Below are 27,119 nucleotides of genomic sequence, written 5' to 3' on the forward strand. Positions count from 1 at the left end.
CTTGTCTGGTTTTGGTATCAGGGTGATGGTGGCCTCGTAGAATGAGTTTGGGAGTGTTCCTCCCTCTGCTATATTTTAGAAGAGTTTGAGAAGGATAGGTGTTAGCTCTTCTCAAAATGTTTGATAGAATTTGCCTGTGAAGCCATCTGCTCCTGGGCTTTTGTTTGTTAGAAGATTTTTAATCACAGTTTCAATTTCAGTGCTTGTGATTGGTCTGTTCATATTTTCTATTTCTTCCTGATTCAGTCTTGGCAGGTTGTGCATTGCTAAGAATTTGTCCATTTCTTCCAGATTGTCCATTTTATTGCCATAGAGTTGCTTGTAGTAATCTCTCATGATCTTTTGTATTTCTGCAGTGTCAGTTGTTACTTCTCCTTTTTCATTTCTAATTCTATTGATTTGAGTCTTCTCCCTTTTATTCTTGATGAGTCTGGCTAATGGTTTATCAATTTTGTTTATCTTCTCACAGAACCAGCTTTTAGTTTTATTGATCTTTGCTATCATTTCCTTCATTTCTTTTTCATTTATTTCTGATCTGATCTTTATGATTTCTTTCCTTCTGCTAACCTTGGGGGTTTTTTTGTTCTTCTTTCTCTAATTGCTTTAGGTGCAAGGTTAGGTTGTTTATTCGAGATGTTTTCTGTTTCTTAAGGTAGGATTGTATTGCTATAAACTTCCCTCTTAGAACTGATTTTGCTGCATCCCATAGGTTTTGGGTCGTCGTGTCTGCATTGTCATTTCTTTCTAGTTATTTTTTGACTTCCTCTTTGATTTGTTCAGTGATCACTTCGTTATTAAGTAGTGTATTGTTTAGCCTCCATGTGTTTGCATTTTTTACAGACCTTTTCCTGTAATTGATATCTAGTCTCATAGCATTGTGGTCAGAGAAGATACTTGATACAGTTTCAATTTTCTTAAATTTACAAAGGCTTGATTTGTGACCCAAGATATGATCTATCCTGGAGAATGTTCCATGAGCACTTGAGAAAAATGTGTATTCTGTTGTTTTTGGATGGAATGTCCTATAAATATCAATTAAGTCCATCTTTTTTAATGTATCCTTTAAAGCTTGTGTTTCCTTATTTATTTTCATTTTGGATGATCTGTCCATTGGTGAAAGTGGGGTGTTAAAGTCCCCTACTATGAATGTGTTACTGTTGATTTCCCCTTTTGTGGCTGTTAGTATTTGTCTTATGTATTGAGGTGCTCCTATGTTGGGTGCATAAATATTTACAATGTTATATCTTCTTCTTGGATTGATCCCTTGATCATTATGTAGTGTCCTTCCTTGTCTCTTGTAACATTCTTTATTTTAAAGTCTATTTTATCTGATATGAGTATTGCTGCTCCAGCTTTCTTTTGATTTCCATTTTCATGGAATATCTTTTTCCATCCCCTCACTTTCAGTTGGTATGTGTCTCTAGGTCTGAAGTGGGTCTCTTGTAGACAGCATATATATGGGTCTTGTTTTTGTATCCATTCAGCCAGTCTGTGTCTTTTGGTGGGAGCATTCAATTCATTTACATTTAAGGTAATTATCGATATGTATGTTCCTATGACCATTTTCTTAATTGTTTTGGGTTTGTTATTGTAGGTCTTTTCCTTCTCATGTGTTTCTTGACTAGAGAAGATCCTTTAGCATTTGTTGTAAAGCTGGTTTGCTGGTGGTGAACTCTGTCAGCTTTTGCTTGTCTGTAAAGGTTTTAATTTCTCCATCAAGTCTGAATGAGATCCTTGCTGGGTAGAGTAATCTTGGTTGTAGGTTCTTCCCTTTCATCACTTTAAGTATATCATGCCACTCCCTTCTGGCTTGTAGAGTTTCTGCTGAGAAATCAGCTGTTAACCTTATGGGAGTTCCCTTGTATGTTATTTGTCATTTTTCCCTTGCTGCTTTTAGTAATATTTCTTCGTCTTTAATTTTTGCCAGTTTGATTACTGTGTGTCTCGGCGTGTTTCTTCTTGGGTTCATCCTATATGGGACTCTCTGTACTTCCTGGACTTGGTTGGCTACATCCTTTCCCATGTTAGGGAAGTTTTTGACTCTAATCTCTTCAAATATTTTCTCGGGTCCTTTCTCTTTCTCCTCCTTCTGGGACGCCTGTAATGCGAATGTTGTTGCATTTAATGTTGTCCCAGAGGTCTCTTAGGCTGTCTTTATTTCTTTTCATTCTTTTTTCTTTATTCTGTTCCATGGCAGTGAATTCCACCATGCTGTCTTCCAGGTCACTTATCCGTTCTTCTGCCTCAGTTATTCTGCTATTGATTCCTTCTAGTGTATTTTTTGAGGAAGGGACAGAGATTTCCAGGAATTGGGCCACTGCCCACTTTTTGGCCTTTTATGGTCAGCCTTGGAACTGTCATGGTGCTGGTGGGTGTGTCACTTAACATGCTAACATATTACAATGAGCGTATAATGAAATTTAAGGTCCACTGGAAGTCAAATCTTCTGCCATCTTAGACCTAACCGGATCTAACCAGTCTTTGTCATATCCTCAACGGCCGTCATTCTTTTAGAAGCTGTGCTCTGCGCCCTTGCCTGCTCTTTCACTGGGGCCCACTAAAAATGTATATCCTCCTTGCCTCTGTTAGGCAAGTTTTGATATTCTGATCATTTGCCAGTAATTGCTGTCTGCTGACTTAGAGAGTTTTTCTCCCATTATGGAAGTGGGAGAAATTACCCGTATTCTCATATGAAAAATCGTAGCAAGAAGAATTGTTTGCTTCTCTCCCCATTTTTTTTTTTTTGATCATGTAGTTTTTGACCTTTATTTTATTGATATGTCTTACCTTAATTGACTTTCAGTTGTTAAACTATCCTTTCATTTATGGGATATATTTCACTTGGTCACAGTATTTAATCCCTCATATATTGCTGGATTGGGTTTGCTAATATTTTGTTGAGGCTTTTATTTTTCTTTATTCAGTCATTCACTGTGATGAGGAAGTGATCAACTATGAATACACCAAGCCCAGAGTAAACTGTATGTCTTAATTGTCATCATTATTTTTTAACAGCTTTTCACACTGGCTCGTGCCTTCCAGTTCACTACACCTATAGGTAAAATCAGCACATCAGGCCTTCTCTAGTGGTCATTAGGTGTCAAGTAATGAACACGCTAAACCTCCAACTTTTTTCTGAGTGCTGACGTACTGTCAGCAATGCTCGGACAAAAGCAGTATGGAAATATGTTGTATTTTCAGCTAGACAGTAGATCCCAGAGAGCTATCTGCAGAAATAATGAAGTCAGAGGAAAACAAACTGACACTCAAATGAGAAAAAATAGCACTTTGCTCTCCTACCAGGATTAGTCCTTGGTTCTTATCTCCTAAAATTGGAGCTTTTATATTTTTTTCCAATAGATAGTCTTTCTGTTTTCCAAAACTCTTGTGATCTCATGAAAAGAAGAATGGCCTTGAACTCTGAATAACGTTGGGCCTCAAATCTCAAAGGAATATATAGTGCCAAGACTAAGGTTTTGTTCATGTTGCTGTGATTTAGAATAAAATGGTTGTTGAAAGCAGAAATTGGATATGGTAAGATCTACTGCCTGCTGAAAGAGTTATCGCAGAGAAAAAAATAGTTTGAGACTAACGTGATATAGCGATTCCATGTGGAAACACTAACTTCATGGATTGATTGGAATATTAAATAGCTGTTAACTTTGCCAGAATTTGGGGCTTGTTCATATTGATCAAGGTCATATCTTAGGAAAAAATAAGCACACAAATTTTGTATAATTCAAAATGCTGTGTGAAATAGTGTATAGAAAGCACTTAGAACAGGATCTGGCACATAATAAGTGCTATATAAGTATTTGCTATTATGAATGATAGAGAATGGATTATTCTTTAACAACCTGAGGAATTTTTCTAACTAAGTCCTTTCAGGCCTTCTTTTCTTTGGAACTGAACTATTTTTTTCTTGCTTTCTCCATCACTCCGTAGCTGATTATATACATTTAAACAAAAAAAGGAAGTTAACTGGAGTGAATTTCCTTGAGCTTATTCCCTCAATAAGGAGAATCTGGTTAAGTTAGGCTTAAATGACCCCATTTTAGTCTAAATTCCCAAACATTAAGACTAGTTTAAAAAAAAGTCAGCAGACTGGAGGATTTTATTTTTTATTTAATTTAATTTAATTTATTTATTTATTGGGGTTTTTTTAAGATTTCCAGTTGGTTTTATTTTTTTAATTAATTTTTATTGGAGTATAGTTGATTTACAATGTTGTGTTAATTTCTGCTGTACAGCAAAGTGAATTAGTTATACATATACATATATCCAATCCTTTTTAGATTATTTTCCCATATAGGTCATCAGAGAGTATTGAGTAGAGTTCCCTGTGCTATACAGTAAGTTCTTATTAGTTATCTATTTTATATATAGTAGTATGTATATGCCGATCCCAATCTCCGAATTTATCTTTTCCCCTCCTTCCCCCTTGTTAACCATTGGTTTGTTTTCTACATCTGTGACTCTATTTCTGTTTTGTAAATAAGTTCATTTGTACCATTTCTTTAGATTCCACATATAAGCAATATCATATGATATTTGTCTTTCTCTGTCTGACTTACTTCACTCAGTATCTGGAGGACTTTTTAAAACAAACTTAACTTTTGTTCTGAGGATTTAATCATTTTCATTGATTGACACTGAGGAATATGTTTTAATATTTTAGGTTATGTTTCCTTTTTTTAAATGAAGAAATGATAAGTCAATACTTAATTAGCCTCTTATCTAACAAGGAAAGAGTTGCTAGATATAAACCAGTGAAACAAGTTGCAGAGAGAAAGATCCATGCGTTTCACCACAATAAAGATTTAAAACTTGTGTACATAAAACGGACTTAAAATTAAAAGATGGGCAAACTGGGTAAAAAAATTTATACTGTATTAATTAAGGGTAAATATTTTTAATCTTATAAATTAATGAGACAGATATCAGCACTTCTGTAAGTGAATAGGCAAGGAACATAAAAAATTCAGCGGAAGAAATAGAAATGAGCAGTACACATGTTTGAAAAACGGTCAGCCTCACTAGTAATCAAAGAAATACTAATTAAAATGGGTTACCATTTTTACTCTAGCAAAGATTTTTAAAAATTATACTTGATGTTGTCAAGGGTGTTCTAATATATTATTAAGATTATAAATTGATACATCTTTCTGGAGATTAATTAGGCAATATATGTCAAAAGCATTAAAGAGTTTATACCTACCGTTTTTTTTTGAAACATAGAAGATATCTCCAAGTTATTCTTTTTTTTTTATTTTAATACATTTATTTATTTATTTATTTTTGGCTGTGTTGGGTCTTTGTTGCTGCGTGGGCTTTCTCTAGTTGTGGCAAGTGGGGGCTACTCTTCATTGCAGGCGCGGGCTTCTCATTGCAGTGGCTTCTCTTGTTGCAGAGCACGGACTCTAGGCGTGTGGGCTTCAGTAGTTGTGGCTCGCGGGCTTGAACCCATGTCCCCTGCACTAGCAGACGGATTCTTAACCACTGCGCCACCAGGGAAGCCCTATACCTACCATTTTTACACACACTAGATTGGCAAAAAATTAAAAGTCCGACAATACCAAGTACTGGTGAAGGTGTGAAGCAATGGGAGCTCTTATACATGGCTGATAAAAGTATTGGTGTGAGTCTTTCGGAAAATAATTAGATATTACCTTGATAAGCCAGCAGTTCCACTTCTAGATATATACCCTAGACTTGGAACTCTTGTTACTGTTTCACCAGGACACTGGTATAAGAATATTCATAATAGCATTGTTCCTAATAGCAAAAGACTGACAATAACTCAGATGTCCATCTATAGGAAAACTGATAAATAGTGGTATTTTCAAATACTAGAAATCTATAGTAGAGTAAAAATGAAAGAAGCATGCTTAAATGGATGAATTCTAGCACTATGTTGATTGAAAAAAGCAAATCTCAGAAGAGTACATCCAGCATGATACCATTTTATAAAGTTCAAAAGCAATGGGCTTCCCTGTTGGCGCAGTGGTTGAGAGTCCGCCTGCCGATGCAGGGGACACGGGTTCGTGCCCCGGTCTGGGAGGATCCCACTTGCCGCAGAGCGGCTGGGCCCGTGAGCCATGGCCGCTGAGCCTGCGCGTCCGGAGCCTGTGTTCCGCAACGGGAGAGGCCACAACAGTGAGAGGCCCGCGTCCCGCAAAAAAAAAAAAAAAAAGTTCAAAAGCAAGAAGAAATAAATAATATTGTTTAGGGACACAAACGTGTTTTAAACTAAACAAAAATAACAAGACAATAAAGAAAGAAGTCCAGTGGTGGTTACCTCTTAGGGGAGGCAGAGGGATGAGCTTCAACTGTTCGTTCTAATGCTTCCTCTCTCAGATTAGTGGTAGGTTCATGAGTGTTTTTTTATTATGCTTCATGACTTGTCTATTATATATATTATTTTGTATATATCAAATACTTCATAATAAAATATTGTCAGAGCCTATAGATTTTTATTTCATAATTCATTTCTAGAGATCAACCCCAAAATAATGATGAAAAAATAAATACAGAAAAAGTTTATCCCAGTGGTGATATTTATTATAACCCAAAATTGAAAAAACCTAGATGTCCAACACTATTTTTTATATCCTGCTTTGTTCAAAAATGATTTAAGAAAGGCTTAAAGAATATATTCAGTGAGACAAAAGTAAAATAAAACTTGCTGAGAAATGAAAGTTAAAAGATGGAAGAAGGTTGGGACTTCCCTGGTGGTCCAGTGGTAAAGAATCCACCTTACAATGCAAGGGACGTGGGTTCAATCCCTGTTCAGGTAACTAAGATCCCACATGCCACAGGGCAACTAAGCCCATGTGCCACAACTACTGAGCTAGCGCGACTCAACTAGAGAGGCTGCGTGCCGCAAACTACAGAGCCCACGCACCCTGGAGCCTGTGTGTCACAACTAGAGAGAATCTGGTGCACAGGAACAAAGAGCCCAGGCGTCACAACAAAAGCTCCCACATGCCTCAACGAAGATCCCGCGTGCTAGAACTAAGACCCAATGCAGCCAAAGATAAATAAAATAAATAAATAAATAATAAATAAATCTTAAAAAAAAAAAGAGGTGGAAGAAGGTTGAGAGAAAGCCAGGAATAAGGTTATTATGAAAAATATGTCATAAATTCCTGTTTTTATTAGAGGGGGGCCACAAACTTGACTCTAAGCTTTTAGTAACCAGGATAAAAAAGGAAACATGATTGTTGGTGCCTTTAAGATAAGAAAACAAATCAACTGTTTTGATTGAGACCAGAGAGAAGTTTCTCCCCAGATTAACTGTGTGAGCAAGTTATTTAACTTCTCTCTGCTTTTGTGTCCATGTCTATAAAATAAAACAACAACAATAATAATACCTGTTATATAACATTGTGAGGATTACATCAGGTAAGTTCCTAGGACAGCACCTGGCAAGTTAGTAAGCACTCAAATATGTTACTGATTAGCCATATTTAATGACATTCTCGGGAGTTCCCTGGTGGCCTAGTGGTTAGGATTCCGGGCTTTCACTGCTGTGGCCCGGGTTCAATCCCTGGTTGGGAAGCTGAGATCCCACAAGCCTCAGGTGAGGCCAAAAAAAAAAAAAAAAAAAAGACATTCTCGAGCGTATTCTTACAGAAATCTATATCATGGAAGTAGGTATTAAGGGAGAAATGGAGAGGTAATCCTTGCCTCAGATAGGAAATCCTCTCAACAGTAGGACAGAGTGCTGTGAATTAATTTTCTGGTATTGTCTCTGTTCACTGGCTACATATTTATTGAGCACCTCCTTTATGGAAGTTTTCTGTCTAGTAATATATGGCCAGATTACAGGACTTAAGTTGTTCTGCTTCAGCCACCTCTAAGTAGTTTAATCTTGAAATTATTCTGTTGTGAATAATAAATAAAATTTGTTGCATTCACTTTTTCTGCTCTTCAAATATGAAAGTAATATTCTGTAAACGGAGACTGGCCAAAAGCAATTATGAAAAGAACAGTGAGACCTAGTATGTTGAATTTAATTAATACCTACTGAGAACAGAATAATCAGTTGAGGCACTTTGCTGAGAAGTGATATCATGGTGATAAGAATATTAATTGCTACATTTATTGGAATTCTAACTATGTGCCAAACTCTGTACTAATTTCTTTACATACATTATCCCATTTAATCCTTACAGCACTTTGAGGTTGTGAATATTATCTCCATTTTTTAGTGGGAAGATTTTGAAGCCTTAGAGGAAGTAAGTCACAGCAGCAAGTGTGGGTTCAAGCTGAAATTCAGACCCAGGCCTTGCTGATTCTAAAGCCTGTATTCTTAGTCATTTAAATATATTACCTTGTATGGAATGAAACCCAAACTTATCAAACCTTGAATCCCTTTGTTCCAGATTTAAAATATTTTTCTCCAACACCCTTAGTCAAATATACCCTGATTTTTATTAGCCTGTATTAAGTTCATACATCAGTCTTGTTATCTTCCTAATTTTTACCATCAGACTGGAAAGTTAATCCTTTTCTGGTCTGTGTGATTGGTACTCATGTCTTTTAGTCACTTGGTTTGCTCTCCAGCATGAACTTTCTTAATTAAATGAGATAATCCTATATTACTGTACTAGATTGAAATTATGACTATACACAGCTGCCTGCTCTGTTTTCAACCCCAAGGCACTGACTCTCCTCTGCCTGTTTATCTTAATTTTTTATTAATTAATTAATTTATTATATTATTTTGGCTGCACTTCATTGCTGCGCGCAGGCTTTCTCTAGTTCTGGCAAGCAGGGGCTACTCTTTGTAGTGTTGTGCGGGCTTCTCATTGCGGTGGCTTCTCGTTTGTGGAGCATGGGCTCTAGCCACGCGGTCTTCAGTAGTTGCGGCCCGTGGGCTTAGTAGTTGGGGCATGCGAGCTCAGTAGTTGTAGCTCACGGGCTGTAGAGTGCAGGCTCAGTAGTTGTGGCACATGGGCTTAGTTGCTCCGCAGCGTGTGGGATCTTCCCAGACCAGGGATCGAACCTGTGTCCCCTGCATTGGCAGGCAGATTCTTAACCACTGCGCCACCAGGGAAGTCCCTTAAAAACCATTTTAAATGGAAAGAATCCTTGGATTTGAAGCAGAAGAGTCAAGCAGCTTAGTTTGGTAATCTATAACCTCATGGTCCCAGATGCTAATGGATTGTTTTGGTCCTTGCTCAGGGCACTGAACCATGTTGCCTTCATTCCAAATTGTAGGCCTTCTTCCTTAGCCAAAAGACAATCATATTAGGGTTGACAGTGAAGATGCATCTTATATTTAAAGATCAAGAAAATTCAGGCTCCAGGCAGTTTGACCTGGGGCTCTCTGATGTCCATTGCCAATTGTAGAAACAGATTTCATATTCAAACTGTGAAATGTATGTTATGCTCACTGGGTGGTTTGCAGTAGAGAACTTGCCTGTAATCATTTTTTCTCCTGCTGGCAAAACAGACAGTTTTTCTGAAACTCCTGGTAGTAGCAGCAGTGACATGGTTCAGATCTCAAAAGCCAAATACTGTCAGATTGAAAAACAGATATATTCAGCTCAGTGGCTTGAGATTACTATGCATTACTTGAATCGTACAGTTCAGAAGCTAGAAAAAGCCTATGAATAAAATTATCATTCTGAAATACTTGTAAAAGGGCAGGGTTTACTCTGAGGGATAGACAGAGTCTCCTGAAACATAATTTTGTGAAAGAGAATAAGGTTGACGTTTACATGTGTTGAAATATATTAACTTCAAAAGACTTTAATAAATCAAGACCCAGTTGCAGATACTGATTTCTTTTTCCTTTTACTATTTTTCTAATCTTATTTTGGCCTTTGTTTATAATACATGTTTTCTTCCCTTCCTGACTCCCTTCTTCCTTAAATCATTTCATCTCTAGATGCTAATGGATATATAGACCATCTGTCCTTCCAAAAAGCTGTTCTTTCTCTCAACAAGGGGCAAGGGTGGGAACAAGAAGCCAGGAAAAATCTTACAGACAGTCTTTCGGCTCCTCTTCTCTGGCCCCTCTTTGCCTGCTCTGCAGCCCCCTGGGGAAACAACAGGGAGCCGACAGCTTACATCCATTTGAGAAAGTGGCAGTGGCACAGAAGAGAAAATGCTAAGTTGTTCATTTCTCTTCCTAGACTCAGAGAAACAATGCAAATGGTGAGTGGTGTGCTGGAATGCACATGTTCTGTGCCACAGGATCCAAAAGAATGGAATTTCTTTTTTTTTAATTTTATTGAAGTATAGTCAGTTTACAATATTGTGTTCTTTTCAGGTGTACAGCACAGTGATTCAGTATTTTTACAGGTTATACTCCATTATAGGTTACTACGAGATGATGGGTATAATTCCCTGTCCTATACAGTATATCCTTATTGTTTATCTATTTTATACATAGTAGTTTGTATCTGTTAAGCCCATACTCCTAATTTGTCCCTCCCTCCTTTCCTCTCCCCTTTGGTAACCATAAGTTTGTTTTCTATATCTTTGAGTCTGTTCTGTATATATATTCATTTGTATCATTTTTAGATTCCACATGTAAGTGATATCATACAGTATTTGTCTTTCTCTGACTTATTTCACTAAATATAATGTTCTCTAGGTCTACCCACATTGCTGCAAATGACTATATTTCATTCTTATTTTTATGGCTGAGTAGTATTCCATTGCATATATGTACTACATCTTCTTAATCCAGTCATCTATTGATGGGCACATGAGTTGCTTCCATGTCTTGGTTATTGTAAATAGTGCTGGTATGAACATTGGGTTGCATGTATCTTTTGAATTAGCATTTTCATTTTTTCAAGATATATATCCAGGAGTGGAATTGATGGGTTATATGGTACTTCTATTTTTAGTTTTTTAAGGAACGTCCATGCTGTTTCCATAGTGGCTGCACCAATTTACATTTGCACCAACAGTAAAGGAGAAGGGTTCCCTTTTCTCCATACCTTCTCCACCACTTATTTGTAAATGTTTTGATGATAGCCAATCCGACAAGTGGGAAGTGATACCTCATTGTGGTTTCAATTTGTGCATTTCTCTTATAATTAGCGGTGTTGAGCATCTTTTCATGTGCCTGTTAGCCATCTGTATGTCTTCTTTGGAAAAATGTCTTTTCAGGTATTCTGCCCATTTTCTGATTGGGTTGTTTGGGTTTTTTTGATATTGACTTGTATGGACTGTTTGTACATTTTGGATATTAATCCCGTGTTGGTCTCATCATTTACAAATACTTTAAGTTTAATTAGGTCCGTTGGTTTTTGGTTTTTGTGGGTTTTTTCCCCCTTTGGCCTTAGGAGACTGATCCCAGAAAATATTGTTACAATTTATGTTAAACTGTGTTTTTTTCTGGGAGTTTTATGGTTTCAGGTCTTATGTTTAGGTCTTTAAACCATCTTGAGTTTATTTTTATGTATGGTATGAGGGAATGTTCTAGTCTCTTTGTTCTCCATGTGTCTAGTTTTCCCAGCACCACTTATTGAAGAGATGGTCTTTTCTCTATTGTATGTTCCCGCCCCCTTTGTCATAGATTAGTTAACCACAGGTGTGTGGGTTTATTTCTGGGTTCTCTATTTTGTTCCATTCATCTTTATGTCTGTTTTCATGCCAGTATGCTGTTTGGATTACTGTAGCTTTGTAGTATAGTCTGAAGGAGCAATGAAAATTGTGGGTGGTGTCCTGGAACACACACATTCTGTGCCACAGGATCAAATAGAATGGAATTTCTTAATTGTCATTGAAGTGGAACTTAAGATGCTCAAGCAATATTTGGTAAATAAAATACAAGCCAATCATACGAATTGCCTCCAGATATACAATTAGGAACTTTCTACACTGTGATAATTTTGCAATAACCTATGTCTTTCCCCAAAGACCCTCTCATGACCTTGAGAATTACATTCATATGGTGCCACATGATGTCAAGCTATTGCCCTTGAAAATTTAGCCCTAATGCAGGTCCTTGAGAAACGACTATTAAAGCTCCCTAGCCTAGTAGGTCTTCATTGTTGCCCCAAATCAAATTACAGAGGAGGTAGTAAACTTTGAAGTGGGCTATACTGCATGGAGCTGAGTTTTATAGTTTTTAAGCCGTTTCAGGTTCCAACCACATCAAAATATTAATAATAATAATGATAGAAAAAGATAAGTCTGTGTTTTCAAAGAACATGAGTAAAAATGCTGATTTAAGCACTGGAATTGTTACTTGGGGATGTCCACTGGAAGTTCTTTACTGCCTTTGAAACATAGCAGAGGTGAGGTTTTATGCACCTGTGGAGAGCAGATGAATGCAGTCTTTCATAAACCTTGAGCACACTGCTGCTGCTGCCAACACTATGAAAAGAGACATTGCAACCTTGAATCTATCTTGTAGGATGCAGCTTAACTCATCTAGTTCAAATGTATGGGATTTCTCCACAGCTGTGAAATCTCCCAGATAAAGGTAAAGTGAGCACCCTAAATTGTTGAAGCCTAGGACCATAGCTTTGCTTCGCTTGCTTTGAAGAAGCCCAACTTTGGACGGGGTATCACATTTCACTGCAAATCTGATTTAAACACTGCAGATAGTACTCCCATTTGTAAAAATTTTATCAGTCCTCCATTTTGTTTCAGGATGGTAAACTGAATCATAAATCAAACTTAAATCCTGAAAACTTTTGGTACTGTCAAAAATTAATCAGCTCTGTGGAAGTGATGGTATGACAAACATGAAATACTGAGTGGTTGAGTTACAAATGAGGCTTTCACTTAATATTGATGATGTTGATTTCTTTGGAAATAGTTTTGCTTCTCACTCAAATATGATTAAATCCCATTGCTTTATAAGTTTATCCAAAATAACATAATGCTATCCTATAGGATGAATATGTACTACTGCTTAAAAGGAGGAAATAGTATGATATTGAGATACAGTCTTTGGATCCAGATAGAGCTGCGTTTGACTCTGAGCTCTAACTTCATGTTCGCTCAGTTTTCTCATCTGTAAAATGGAGCTCATAATACCTATTCCACGAGGTTGTTACAGTGATTAAATGAAAGAATATATGGGTGAAGTACCTGGCTTGTAGTACATTTTCAGTAATTGATTGCTGTTGTTAAAATGTAATTCTGTGTCTTGCTCACTGACATAAGTCTGACCGGTGAGGAGACAAATTAAGGTGTGTATCAACTTACCAAGCTAACCGAGGAAATAAAAACAGAGAGGGGAATTCCCTGCCGGTCCAGTGGTTAGGACTCTGCACTTCCACTAAAGGGGGCATGGGTTTGATCCCTGGTTGGGGAATTAAGATTCTGCATGCTGCGTGGTGCAGCCAAAAAAAAAAAAAAATTGAGAGAGAATTTCATTCTTTACGTATTTCCTTATTTTGTGTCTTATGTGTAAATCTTATCTTGTTACTAGATGGTGAAGTTCCTAAGGACAGAAACCGAATCTTCTCCTTTCCCATACTCCACAACGACTAACACACTGCTAAATAACTAGTAGACATTCAGGAAATGTTTGTTGACATGACCTTACTTGGCCATGTCTTATGTCTATATATAACCCTCTTAGGAGAAGAGGATTATACCCTGCCACATAGGAATCTGAAAGTTTCCTGGTAACTGATATTTTCCAATAAAACCATGGGGAAATTTTACCGTCTTGAAATCATTTTGCTTTCTAATTGGTTTCTGGGCCTGTCTTTAGCCATTTTATTATTTATGCATTTATAAGTATCATTAACATTGCAGCTGGCATTGAGATAACTTTCTTCTCTCCATTTTTATTTTATTTTATTTATTTTTAAATTTATTTTATTTATTTATTTTTGGCTGTGTTGGGTCTTTGTTGCTGCGCACAGGCTTCCTCTAGTTGCGGTGAGCTGGGGCTACCTTCGTTGCGGTGCATGGGCTTCTCATTGCGGTGGCTTCTCTTGTTGCAGAGCACAGGCTCTAGGCATCCGGGCTTCAGGAGTTGTGACTCGCGGGCTCTAGAGTGCAGGCTTAGTAGTTGTGGCGCACAGACTTAGTTGCTCTGCGGCATGTGGGATCTTCCCTGACCAGGGCTCGAACCTGTGTCCCCTGCATTGGCAGGCGGATTCTTAACCACTCTGCCACCAGGGAAGCCCCTTCTCTCCATTTGTAAATGAAAATCTTAGTTTTCTGATATTACTTAGATTAGCTAGAGGTCCTTTATACTTAACCTCTCCATCTGCATGTTTAAATACACTTCATGATTTTTTAGTAGCTTTATGATAAGTATGCATGTCTAATTGAGGCATCCTACGCTCTATACATTTTTTTCAAGGTCTGTTGTTGTTCTAGCATTTGATTACCATTTTGGGGGAAATCTGAAGACACTACTCTTCTTTGAAATGCTTAGAGGTCTGAATGTATAACAATATTAAGTACAGATCAAGGAACTGATATGACTTTTACATATGTATACTTGATCAAATTTGTAATAATTAGCTTTTAAGTTTTCTCTGAGTAGCAGGGACATGGATGATCCAGAGAGCACTTATTACTAATACTATTACTCATGAATTTGAATGGAGTTTTAACATTGTTTTTATTCCCAGAAGGAAGCTCCTCATCTAGAAAGTATATAAGATGTTATAGCAGCTCTTTTTTTTTTTTTTTTTTTTTTTTGCGGTACGCAGCCCTCTCACTGTTGTGGCCTCTCCCGTTGCGGAGCACAGGCCCCGGACGCGCAGGCCCAGCGACCATGGCTCATGGGCCCAGCCGCTCCGCGGCATGTGGGATCTTCCCGGACCGAGGCACGAACCTGTGTCCCCTGCAACGGCAGGCGGACTCCCAACCACTGTGCCACCAGGGAAGTCCCTATAGCAGCTCTTTTTATCCGTGAGGAAATTGAGGCTTAGAGTAGTTGGGTAACTTAGTGGCAGAACTGGAATAAGAACACAAATCCTTTGGACTTCCCTGGTGGCGCGGTGGTTAAGAATCCGCCTGCCAAGCAAGGGACAAGGGTTCAAGCCTTGGTCTGGGAAGATCCCACATGCCACAGAGCAACTAAGCCCACGCACCACAGCTACTGAGCCTGTGCTCTAGAGCCTGCAAGCCACAACTACTGAGCCCACGTGCCACAACTACTGAAGCCCACGCACCTAGAGCCCATGCTCCGCAACAAGAGAAGCCACTGCAATGAGAAGCCTGTGTACCTCAACAGAAGAGTAGTCCCTACTCGCTGCAACTAGAGAATGCCCACGCACATCAATGCAGACCCAACACAGCCAAAAATAAATAAATAAAATAGATACATTTTAAAAAAAAAAGAACAAAAATCTTGTTTCTGACTGATTTTTTTAAATCATGGTGAGAATTATAGTTCAAAATATGGTCCCAGCCATCACCTATTCTCTGCCATCCAACACAGTTGATCATTCCACATTCCATGTCAAAGTACTTTCCATTTGACCCCATGAACACTCTTTCTGTTCCCTTCCCAGTTTGAACGCCATGACCCTGTGGATGGGAGAATCACCGAGAGGCAGTTTGGTGGCATGCTGCTGGCCTACAGTGGGGTACAGTCCAAGAAGTTGACTGCCATGCAGAAGCAGCTCAAGAAGCACTTCAAAGAGGGAAAGGTAGGTATCTTTGCCTAGAGGAAGAAAAGGAACCATGGGAGCATATTGTTATTGCAAAGGCACTAATATAATGAGAGTGAAATAATGACTAATTATGACTGATTTCAATTTATCTCTGGTACCTGAAAAAAAAAAAAAAGAGCAGTGAGTGAGGGAGAGGGGAGAGCCCCAAATGACCCCATGTTTTTTGTTCAGACCACGGGTGGCACCATGAACTGAGATTGCGAATTTAAAGAGACAGGCTGGTTTACAGAGGGAGATAAAGTGTTCACTTGTAGATATCTTGAGTTTAAGATGCCTGTGGACTATCCAAGCAGAGATGGTTAGCAGCCAACTGGATATTCAAATCTACTTTAGACGACTGAGATAGATTTGGGAATCATCAACACACTATTGGAATTAAAACCACAAGAATGGATGAAGTTGCCCAAGGAGGATATTAAACAGAAAAGAACTATGAGCCAAGGGCAAGATCAAGTAGAACAGAAACATTTAAGGAGCTCCAGAATGAAATCTTGAGGAAATGGTTAGAGAAATACCTAGAGGAAGTAGTGAAATCAAAGCCAAGGAAGAAGAGTGTTCATGAACTAAGGGGTCTACAGTGTCATATGGAACCGAAAGGCTCCAATAAAATGAGATGATAAATACCCATTGGTTTTGGTAAAATGGTGACCTTTGGGAGAGCTGTTTTATTACAGTGGTCCAATTGGAAGGCATATTAGAACAACAAGTAAGGAAGTAGAAAAGAAGGAAAGAGGAAGAATGGAGAGGAAGCTCTAGAAAGAAGAAATAGTATATGTTTAAAACTCTGAGGCAGTGTATTACTCTGCTTAGGTTGCTATAACAAAATACTACAGACTGGGTGGCTTAAACAACAGGAATTTCTTTTCTCACAGTTCTGGAGGCTAGAAGTCCATGATCAATGTGCCAGCAAACTGGGTTTCTAATGAGGGCTCTCTTCCTGTCCTATAGACAGCCACCTTCTTGCTATGTCCTCACATGATCTTAGTGTTTGTGCAGAGAGAGAAAGCATGCTCTCTAATGTGTCTTCTTATAAGGACACTAATCCTATAGGATCAGGGCCCCAGCCTTGTGACCTCATTTAACCTTAATTATTTTCTTAGAGACCCCATCTCCTAATATAGCCACAGTGGGGGTTAAGGCTTCAGTGTGTGAGTTTGGGGGGTGGGGGGGACACAAACATTCAGTCCATAACAAGGAGGAAAGATGAATCTGGCATGTATGAGGAACTAAAAGGGGACTATTGTGGTTGGAGCATACTAACAAAGAGGATAATGGTCTAAGGTGAGGTCTGAGAGGGAGATGGGGGGCAAGAACATGCAGGCCCTTGTAGGTGTGGAACAAGTTGGGATTCTATTCATAGTGCAAAGAGAAGCTATTAAAGGGTTGTGATCAGTGAAATGGCATGGTTGTGTGTATGTTTAAAGAGATGACTCTAGTTGCTTTATGAAGAGCAGTTGGAAAGGAGCAAGCGTAGAAGCAAAAAGATTGAGAATAAGATTATTAGAGATTTCAGGAGATGATTGGGCCTTTTTTGAGCAGCATTGAGATTAGAGACCATGGATTTGTGATGACACTTGTCAACTCTGCTCTGTGACACCCTTCAGAGCTGTACCTCGTACAGGAAGAGGCAGATGGTAGAATTGAGTCAGCATGTGGGGTTTTCCAGGGGGTGGGATGAACAAACTGAACCAGAAACTAGTAAAGAGGCCAGATCTCTTAAAGATCACACACACACACACACAGAGCAATGCAAGGGCTAGAACCCAGATCTCATTCTCAATTCAATACCCTTTCCACCTGACAACAGTTACCATTTGGCCATGACTGGGAAACTGAACTGGCACTAAACATGTTCCATGAGGGATTGCCAAGGTGTGGTAGACATGGAGCTAGAAGATGAGTTCAAGTCCTGCCTCAGAGATTTCTGTGGACATTAGACAAATCACTTAACATTCCTGGCCTCATGAATTGAAGAGCCTTATCCTAGATGCAGACTCTAAGCTTTAAAGACTCGGTAACTGAAAATAAGAAGTAGGATTGCTAGTGCTTGTCTCAGTTTTCTTATTTATTAGTCTTCGTGCATGAAATCTTGCATGAATAGCATCGCCCCAAGTTGGTGGAAAACAATTCTTATCAGCTAGACTTTTTCCTCCTAGTCTTGGATGTTGAAAAGCTAAACGGACCTCTGAACAGGCTGTGGACTGCAACTGAGAACAGGCTGGATTCTGAGAAAAAGTGTCAGCTTCTCTGAGTTCAATCCAGCCCAAGGTGTTCCCTTGGCTATGGAGGAAGAGTCATTAACAGAAAGTGACAGAGGACAATGCTTTTCTCCCAGAGAGAACTCCTACACTACCTAGTACCCAGCTCATATCTGTTGGAAATTGTAATTCAGAAAATTAATTGCAAATACAGGTGGATTTTATAGGGAACACTCCTTTCTTTTGACCAGACCTATTTTTAAAGTTTAGTCCAGGCATTGATTTGACCTTAAAATAATTATCTATCATGATAGGCTAATTCATGTTTTGTTGTGAATTTATATTTAAAAGCAATAAATTGGGTGTTGGAGACATCTCCCTTAAAGGAATAAAGTATTTTAGCTTTGGCAGGAGTTAATTTAAGACCTGAAGACCTTGCAAAAGAACCCTGAAATGAAAGGACAGATTTTGTCAGATGATGAAAATCTGGGGTGCTAAATTATTTCTGGCCCAGAATTTCTAGCCTGCCTTAGCAGGGAGATTGAGATTGATTGTACTCTCGTGTTGATTAAATAGTTTGTGAATATAGCAGTTAACTAAAATGAGAGTTAATGACGGGCCTTTGCTCCTAAGGTTACCAGCCCATCTCTCTGGGACCATTTCCCATTATAGGGGGATCACTGTCTGCTTCCTAATTGCTTCTTTTGTTCCACTTTGGATTTGTTAACATGAAAATGTGTTTTCATTTGGCACATGTTAATCATTTTCTGTGTGGGGTTCTGTACAAAATATGAAACCAGACCTAAAAGATTGAAGGTCCTAGTGGTGGCATTAAATAAATATTTGTGTATTACTTTATGACTGTGCAGTGCTTCACAGCCATTTTTCTTTTTTGTGTTTCTAACAGCTTTGTTAGATCTCATTTCACCTTTGAAAATATAGAGACAGAGAGAAAGAGAAATTAATGATCCACCCAGAGTCTGGACTAATAAAATCCAGGGCTTCCTATTACAGATCTTGTCCCTTCTCTTGCAAAATTCTGTTTCTCCTAACCATACTCTTGCTGTAAAGCGGTGCTTTAGACCTGGTCTCCCACTAGGCTCGCTTGGTGAATTTTTCACAAAAGTGGTGCTGGGACCCTCTTCAAAGTAACTACATCAGAAGCTCAGTGGGTGAGTCCAGGCATCAATAGTTCTTAAAAGTCTCCCCAGGTGATTCTAATGTGCAGTTAGGCTTGCGAGTCACTGCTCTGGAAAGGCCTGCTCCATCAGCCTCTCTAGTTTTGTTCCTGAGTAATAGCTGGAAGAATTGGGGAACCTGCCATGCCTGGAAAAATTACTCTATTCATGCTCTGGGTAACTGCCATGTTTCTTACTTAACAAAGACAGATTTTTCTTCTCTTTCTTTCTTTTTTTGCTTTATGAGAAACATGTTTTGTTTTTGCTTTGTTTTAAAGTTTAGTCCCTATCCTCTATCAGATTGTCCCCATTCCCCTCAGTATCTTTTTTTTCTGTGACTTTTTTTTCTAGGTCAAATCTGACTCAACTTTAACTTTTCTTTTACTTACCATCCTCCAAATTACCTTCTTCTCCTCATTACAAGAAAGACAGAGTTTTCTGAGACTTCATAAGTATAATTCACAGTGGTCGTTCTCTATGGTTAAGAGTGCAGAAACTGGGCTTCCCTGGTGGCACAGTGGTTGGGAGTCCGCCTGCCGATGCAGGGGACATGGGTTCGTGCCCCGGTCTGGGAAGATCCCACATGCCGTGGAGCGGCTGGGCCCGTGAGCCATGGCCGCTGAGCCTGCGCATCCGGAGCCTGTGCTCCGCAACGGGAGAGGCCACGGCAGTGAGAGGCCTGCGTACCGCAAAAAAAAAGAGTGCAGAAACTGCAAACTTTAATAATTTAGCAAATCCACTCAAGGATGAATTGAAAATTACAGTTCAGTGGCAGACATTGCTATGTTCAAGACACAAAGCCAGGTGCTGTGAGAAAGATAAAAGATAAAACCATCACCTATCTGTAATAGTTTAGTAAAAAATAGATGTATGCAAAGAACTATATAATTTCATATTCAGTATTTATTGAGCATCCACCATGTGCCAGGCACTCTTCTAAATATTGGGAACACAGGAATGAGCAAAACCAAGTCTCTGCCCTCAAGTGGAGGGAGACAGATAATAAACAATTATGGCACAAGACAACTCACTCAACTTTGAGCCTCTTGAGAGCACTGTCTTACTCATCTTTGCCATCCTCTATACGATGTTGCATAGGCAAATGTTTGTCAAATGCATTGATGAATGTATATTAAGTACCCTAATAAAGATAATGAGATCTTTTGGGAGCACCAATGAGAAAGATTAGAACCAGCTGAAGAGACTAAGTAAGAATTCTTGTACCTTGGAGGAAGTACAATTTGAACTTTGCCTGAAAGGCAGAGTAGGATTTTGACAAACAGGTTATAAAGGTATTTGCTTTTGCTATGTGATTCCTCTTACAGCCCTATCCTTAGCAGTCTTTGTGTATAGCATTACTTATTAATCTTGCTACTAGCCATTAAGTAGAGTTAGCACTTAAAAAAACAATTTTAATAAAACTATTAGATTATTAACTTTTCATGTTTTCTGTGGATAATATTCATGTGGGCTCCCCTGTTCACATATTCTCACAGATATTTGAGAGGTGAACCACATTGTGGTCTTCAGAGGATATCAGATTCTAGAAACATTGCTAGCAGAGCCCTTGAAAAACTCTAACTCCAATTATTGGGTGCCCACCAAAGCCACTATGTATAGCACCCGAGGTGTGACCCTTAAACTAAAAAAAGATTAGAACTCTACTGATTTGCTTTGTTTTACTGATTAGCTTTGAAACCTTTACTTCCCCCAAAGGAGTACTAAACTGTGAATTACTATTAAGAGATTTAATTTTATGGATTTTTTCCCCTGTTTTATTTTTGGTTTTCCCCACACACAATTAGTTTCATATACCTCAACCTTTTCCCTATTTCCTGTCCCTCAAGTCCCTACACATACCAGAGAGTGTATTTCAGAGCATAACTGAGTAAATTCACTGCCGCTGGCTCTGTAGTAATGAGCCTGCCAGCTTACTAAGGACTTTGCCCTACTATTTACTGAGTACTTTTTATGTACTAGGCATTTTACTTATCTTCTCCCTAATTATCACATCCTGCTTGGTGGATAGAATCCCCATTTTTGAGATGAAAAATACTTTTTCTGAGCCTTAGTTATTTGTCTGAGATCACACAGTGTCTTAAGAGGTGGCACTAGGATTCAAAGCCAGGACTGTCTCATTCCAGAATCCATAATCTTCCTACTAATGAACCTGTTTATTGTCACTGTTTATTCTCCATGATTTGAATAAGCAGAAAGGTTTAGAGGAAACAAGAAAAACAGTGTTGCTATACTCTAACCTATAGGTTCTTAGTGAGATAGCTAGAAAGGTAAATTATGGAATCAGATTGTAGAGGACCTTGTATACTAGGCTAAGAAGTTTGCGGTCTTTCCAGTTGACAGTGGATGTCACTGATATTTTGTCAGCAGGAGGAATGAACATATGAAGAAAGTGATGTTTCAGGACTATTAGGTTCTTATCGAAATGTAAGTAATGGAAATGGTGTAATTTCCCCCTGCTGCCAGACACCAACCAGTTGAAGAAAAGTCTGCACTTGGCAATGGGGAAATGCTTTATTGGAGCAAGACAAGTACAGAAACATCTCTGAAAAGGTACCCAAGAAATTGGTGACAGTGACCACATGTAGGGAGGGAGACTGGATGACAAGGGAAAGGAAGAATTACTTGATGCTGTGTAACATTTTGTACCATATCCATATATTACCTGGTGTAAAAATAATTTAAATGTTTTTAAAAACTAAGCAGAAAATGGAGCAGATGAGAGATTAGATTGGTGAGAAACATAGCATAGAAGGAAGAAGGAAGGAGACTTATTTTTTTAATGGGCCACAGAGAGAGCTCAGGCAATTAGATTGATTCTTGGCAGATGGATTTGCTATGACCAATTAAAAGACAAGGCAAGAAATCATTGTTACAATGTGTTTGTACTACCTATGGCCTGTCAGCACTAGATATCTGGCTTTAGAGCTGACTCCAGAGGAAGCCAAATTTTCCTTCCCCCTCTTCTCATTCTACTATAACTGCTTTTTATTTTTTAACAGTTTTATTGAGGTATAATCTGTATATCATAAAGTATATATAAATTATTTTAAGTGTACAATTCACCAATTTACCCATCAATTATTTTTAGTAAATTTATAGAGTTAGGCAATCATCATTGCAATCTAGTTTTAGAAGATCTCAATCACCCCCAAAAGATCCCTCATGCTAGTTTGCAGTCAATCCCCATTTCTGCCATAGCCTTACACGACCATAAATCTTCCTCTGTCTCTCTAGATTTGCCTTTTCTGGAAATTTCATATAAATGCATTCATACAATAATGTAGTCATTTGCACTAGCTTGTTATGTTAATCACTTTGATGTTTGGGTTCCATAAAGTTCAGCGAAAAAAACCTTGACCGTATTTCCACGTGTGATTCTCTACTTAAACATAACAAAAACATTCTGTTTTAAAACAAATTGTGATGGGCGATGAAAAGTGGATACTGTAGGGCTTCCCTGGTGGCGCAGTGGTTGAGAGTCCGCCTGCCGATGCAAGGGACATGGGTTTGTGCCCCGGTCCAGGAAGATCCCACATGCCGCGGAGCGGCTAGTCCCGTGAGCCGTGGCTGCGGAGCCTGTGCTCCGCAACAGGACAGGCCACAACAGTGAGAGGCCCGCATACCGCAAAAAAGAAAAGAAAAAAAAAAGTGGATACTGTACAATAATGTGGAACGGAAGAGATCATGGGGTAAGCTAAATGAACCACCACCAACCACACCAAAGGCCGGTCTTCATCCAAAGAAGGTGATGTGTATATATGGTGGGATTAGAAGGGAGTCCTCTATTATGAGCTCCTTCTGGAAAAGCAAACGATTAATTACAACAAGTGCTGCTCCCAATTAGAACAACTGAAAGCAGCACTCGATGAAAAGCATCCAGAATTAGTCAACAGAAAACACATAATCTTCCATCAGGATAACTCAAGACGACATGTTCCTTTGATGACCAGGCAAAAACTGTTACAGTTTGGCTGGGAAGTTCCAGTTCATCTGCCGTATTCACCAGACATTGCACCTTCGGATTTCCATTTATTCAGATCTTAATGGAAAAAATTTCAATTCCATGGAAGACTATAAAAGGCACCTGGAACAGTTCTTTGCTCAAAAAGATAAAAAGTTTTTGGGAAGGGACTTCTTGGTGGTGCAGTGGTTAAGAATCCGCCTGCCAATGCAGGGGACACGGGTTCGATCCCTGGTCTGGGAAGATGACACAGAGCAACTAAGCCTGTGCTCCACAACTACTGAGCCTGCGCTCTAGAGCCCGCGAGCCACAACTACTGAGCCCGCATGCCAAAACTACTGAAGCCCATGCGCTCTTGAGCCAGTGTGCTGCAACTACTGAAGCCCACGCATCTAGAGCCCGTGCTCCGCAACAAGAGAAGCCACTGCAATGAGAAGCCCGCGCACCGCGACGAAGAGTAGCCCCCACTCGCCGCAACTAGAGAAAACCTGCGCGCAGCAATGAAGACTGAATGCAGACCAAAAAAAAAAAGTTTTGGGCAGATGGAATTATGAAGTTGCCTGAAAAATGGCAGAAGGTAGTGGAACAAAATGGTGAATATGTTGTGCAATAAAGTTTGTGGTGAAAATGAAAAATGTGTCTTTTATTTTTACTTGAAAACCGAAGGCACTTTTTGGCCAACCCAATAATAAGTATGTAGTGGTATCTCATTGTGATTTTAATTTGCATTTCCCTAATGAATGATGATCCAGAGCATTGTTTCATGTACTTACTAGCCATTCATATATCTTGTTTGGAAGATGTCTATTCAAATCTTTTAATTGGTTTATTATTATGATCTCATTGAGTTGTAAGAGTTCTTTTATAATTCTGGATACAAATCCTTTATCAGATATATGATTTTTAAATATTTTCTCCCAGTCTGTGATTTGTCTATTTTCTCAGTATTTTGAAGCACAAAAGTTTTTAATCTTGATGAAATCTAATTTATCAATTTTTTTCTTTTATGGATTGTGCATTTGGTGTCATATCTAAAAACTCTTTGCCTTACCCAAGGTCATGAAGATTTTCTGTTTTCTCCTAAACATTTTATCAGTTGCTTTTAGTTTTGAAAGGCAATTCTGTTTGCTTGTTTAACAACTTCTCTAATGTTAAATTCATTTTTAAACAACATAAAGAAGTACTTCTATTGTCAAAGTACTGTTAATTTTGTCTTCTTTTTTTAGTTATTTAGAGCCCAGTCTTAAATATGTTCTTCTTTCCAAAGATAGATAGATAACTGGTTTGTTGAACAGTTAGTCACAGAATAAAATAACTCCTGCTTCTTCCACTTCGCCATAGTATGTCAAAAAAAAAAAAAAATCCCTTTAATGCCAAGCCTCAGAGAAGGATATTTCCTTTTCACTACTATGTCTGCAGTTCAAGTCACCTGACAATAGATTGTGCTTAAACTGTAGCCTTCTAAGTCTGAGCAACTCAACTTGCAAAAAGACTATCTTTGCACTTTCTATCCACGAACCTCATGCTATAGTCTTATTCTAGCTTTATTCTAATAGACCTCTGGATTTTTTACTAAGGTAATTACCAAGAAATAAGAATTTCGTGAATGGCATCATCTTTTCTTTAAGGAGGCCCATGTCCAATGTAATTTTATTTTCCTCACTGTTCCTGGCATAGTGCTCGATAAATATTTTTTATTATATCTATGTAATAAAAGGCAAAATGTTACACATTTTTATTTAATAGTGGCATAGTATGAGTTGTATTCCACTGTTTTTCTAAATCATCAAATGAATAACCACTCAGTTCAGATTCTTATATCTGTTCTCAAATAATTCTCAACATAAGCACTGTGGTCTTGAGCATTTGATGTTTCACAATAAATTAACTAACATACATCAGAGGTTGTTTATCAGAGTGGGATGCAATTCCTTTACCATGCCCTTTCTGTTTTAGGAATTTTATGTCAACCTTTTAGCCTTAAAAACCCTTTCATAAACTCAGACCCCTATCCTTACCTCACCTGTGGAAATTCACACCCTAATAAAAAGAAGTAGAAAAGCTTTAGCGTGTCTTTTTTTAAATTGTGGTAAAATATACATAACAAAATTTACCATTTTAACCATTTTTAAATGGTTTAGTAGCAGTAAGTATACACTGCTATGCAAAGAACACCACCACCATTCATCCCCAGAACTTTTTTCGTCTTCCCAAACTGAAACTCCATACCCATTAAACAATAATTCCCCATTATCCCCTGCCGCCCACCCCTAGAAACCACCATTCTACTCTCTGTCTCTATGAATTTAACTGCTCTAGGTACCTCGTATAAGTGGAATCATACAGCATTTGTCCTTCTGTGACTGGATTATTTCCCTTGGCATAATGTCTTCAAGGTTCATCCTTGTTGTAGCATGTATCAGAATGTCTTTCCTTTTAAAGGCTGAATACTATTCCATTATATGTGTACACCACATTCTGTTTATCCATTCATATATCAATGGACACTTGGGTTGTTCCCACCTCTGCACATCTTTAGATGGAGAGGAAGAGAAGATGGTATTAGTGTATCCATCCACAAGCAGGTGATATTGTAAAACCTGTGCTTCTGTTCCAGTGGAATTCTTCCCTCTTGTAATGTTGTTTCTAGCCTAGTGCTTACATTAGATAGCATACTATGGCATTTGTACAAGGAATGAACCCTACCTCTGAGAATGACCTTAAGAGAATGACCTCAAGTTGGGGCAGAATTATTTAATATAGGCCTTTTTCACTGCCAGAAGTTATGGAGCTTGGTATATAGTAGTTGCTCCATAAATGTTTGAATGAATGCTTAAATACAGATGGACAGCCGTTCGTAATTGCCAAAAACTGGAAATAGCCCAAATAGTATAGTCACACGATGGAATACTTACAGCAATAAAAATGAATGAACTACAGATATACACAAAAACATTGAAAAATCTTAAAGAGAGAATCCATATATAATAGAATACATATTGCATGGTTCCATTTATAAAATTAAACAGACATACTTAAACTCCTTAAACATATGTCTAAGGATGCATAAATAGATAGTAAAGCTATTTTTTATGAAAAGCAAGGGAATGAATATTCTAAAAGTCGCAGTAGTTATCACTGGGAGGAGAAGAGGCTCATAACTGGGAAGAGTCACGTTGGGGAAGAGAGGGAGATTTCTGGGATGATGATAATTGTCTGTTTCTTGACCTGAATCAAGATCTTATGGGTGTTCATTTTACAACAGTTTGTTTTATGCGCCTTTCTATATGGTCATCATATTCCACAATTAAAAAAATTTTAAGTTCTATGATTCTAAGGAGAAAAACTAAAATGATCATGTGACATAATCATACACACAGTATTTTAGCTTTTAGTTTGATTGATGAAATGAGAAAGATACCATTGGCCAGTTTGGAGAGTACCAGGAATGTGCTATAGATTGTCTATATTAAGGTTTCCTTTTTACTGAGTTACCTATGTGGATTCCTGGGCTCTGTAGTTTGGGGAAATGGAGATCGGAAGAGGATCAGTACTGAGTAGAAGCCCGTCAACATCTGCAGTCCATAAAAGGACCTGATGCTTCATTAGAAGACGTTAACCTCAGTGTCTCCCCAGTGTTACTCATTTCTTAGAGATTGTATTCATTTCCATCACAGCATGATGTGTGAGAAATGGGAAACAGGCATATAGGACAAATCTTCCTCCCTCTAATCCCTGTTTATCCAACTACTCTCTTGAGCCATCATAGAAAGTAGCATCAAAGATCAGCAAATCTTTGACCAGCTTTTGAAAAGAATTTCCTCATTCACAGACTTTCATCAGATTAAAGTTACATGGCAAATTGCTTCATTAGTAGCTTTTAAATTGAGATAATGAACAACTTTCCCAGTTGCTTGGGTTCTGCTAAATGCTGAAACCGTTCCCATGTATATTACTGGCTTTGGTGGTTCTTCAATTAGCTTAAGCCTCAAAAAGCTTGACTGGCCTATGAGTAGATTATTAAAATGGAAGTCCTGATGGCTCTTACTTGTTACGATGTATAACAGCTCAAGTGGCTACAGCTCATTTAGGAAGTGTCACAACAGATATTGTGACTAATTGGAGGGTATAGTTAGAA

The 27,119-nt window shown here is 38.4% G+C and overlaps 1 protein-coding gene across 4 annotated transcripts in view; it reads left to right on the forward strand.

The window, feature by feature from the left end:
- MICU1 (mitochondrial calcium uptake 1) overlaps positions 1–27,119 on the forward strand; it is a 200,081-nt gene that overhangs the window by 135,080 nt on the left and 37,882 nt on the right. For all 4 annotated transcript variants that reach the window (XM_027129935.1, XM_027129934.1, XM_027129936.1 and 1 more), the window contains one exon: positions 15,462–15,599. In XM_027129935.1, the coding sequence (XP_026985736.1) occupies positions 15,462–15,599 (138 nt within the window). The remainder of the gene's footprint in view (positions 1–15,461; positions 15,600–27,119) is intronic.

Source organism: Aethalodelphis obliquidens, unplaced genomic scaffold, assembly GCF_003676395.1.
Source record: "Aethalodelphis obliquidens isolate GAN/ISIS:26980383/991018 unplaced genomic scaffold, ASM367639v1 scaffold37, whole genome shotgun sequence".
Taxonomy (NCBI): Eukaryota; Metazoa; Chordata; class Mammalia; order Artiodactyla; family Delphinidae; genus Aethalodelphis; species Aethalodelphis obliquidens.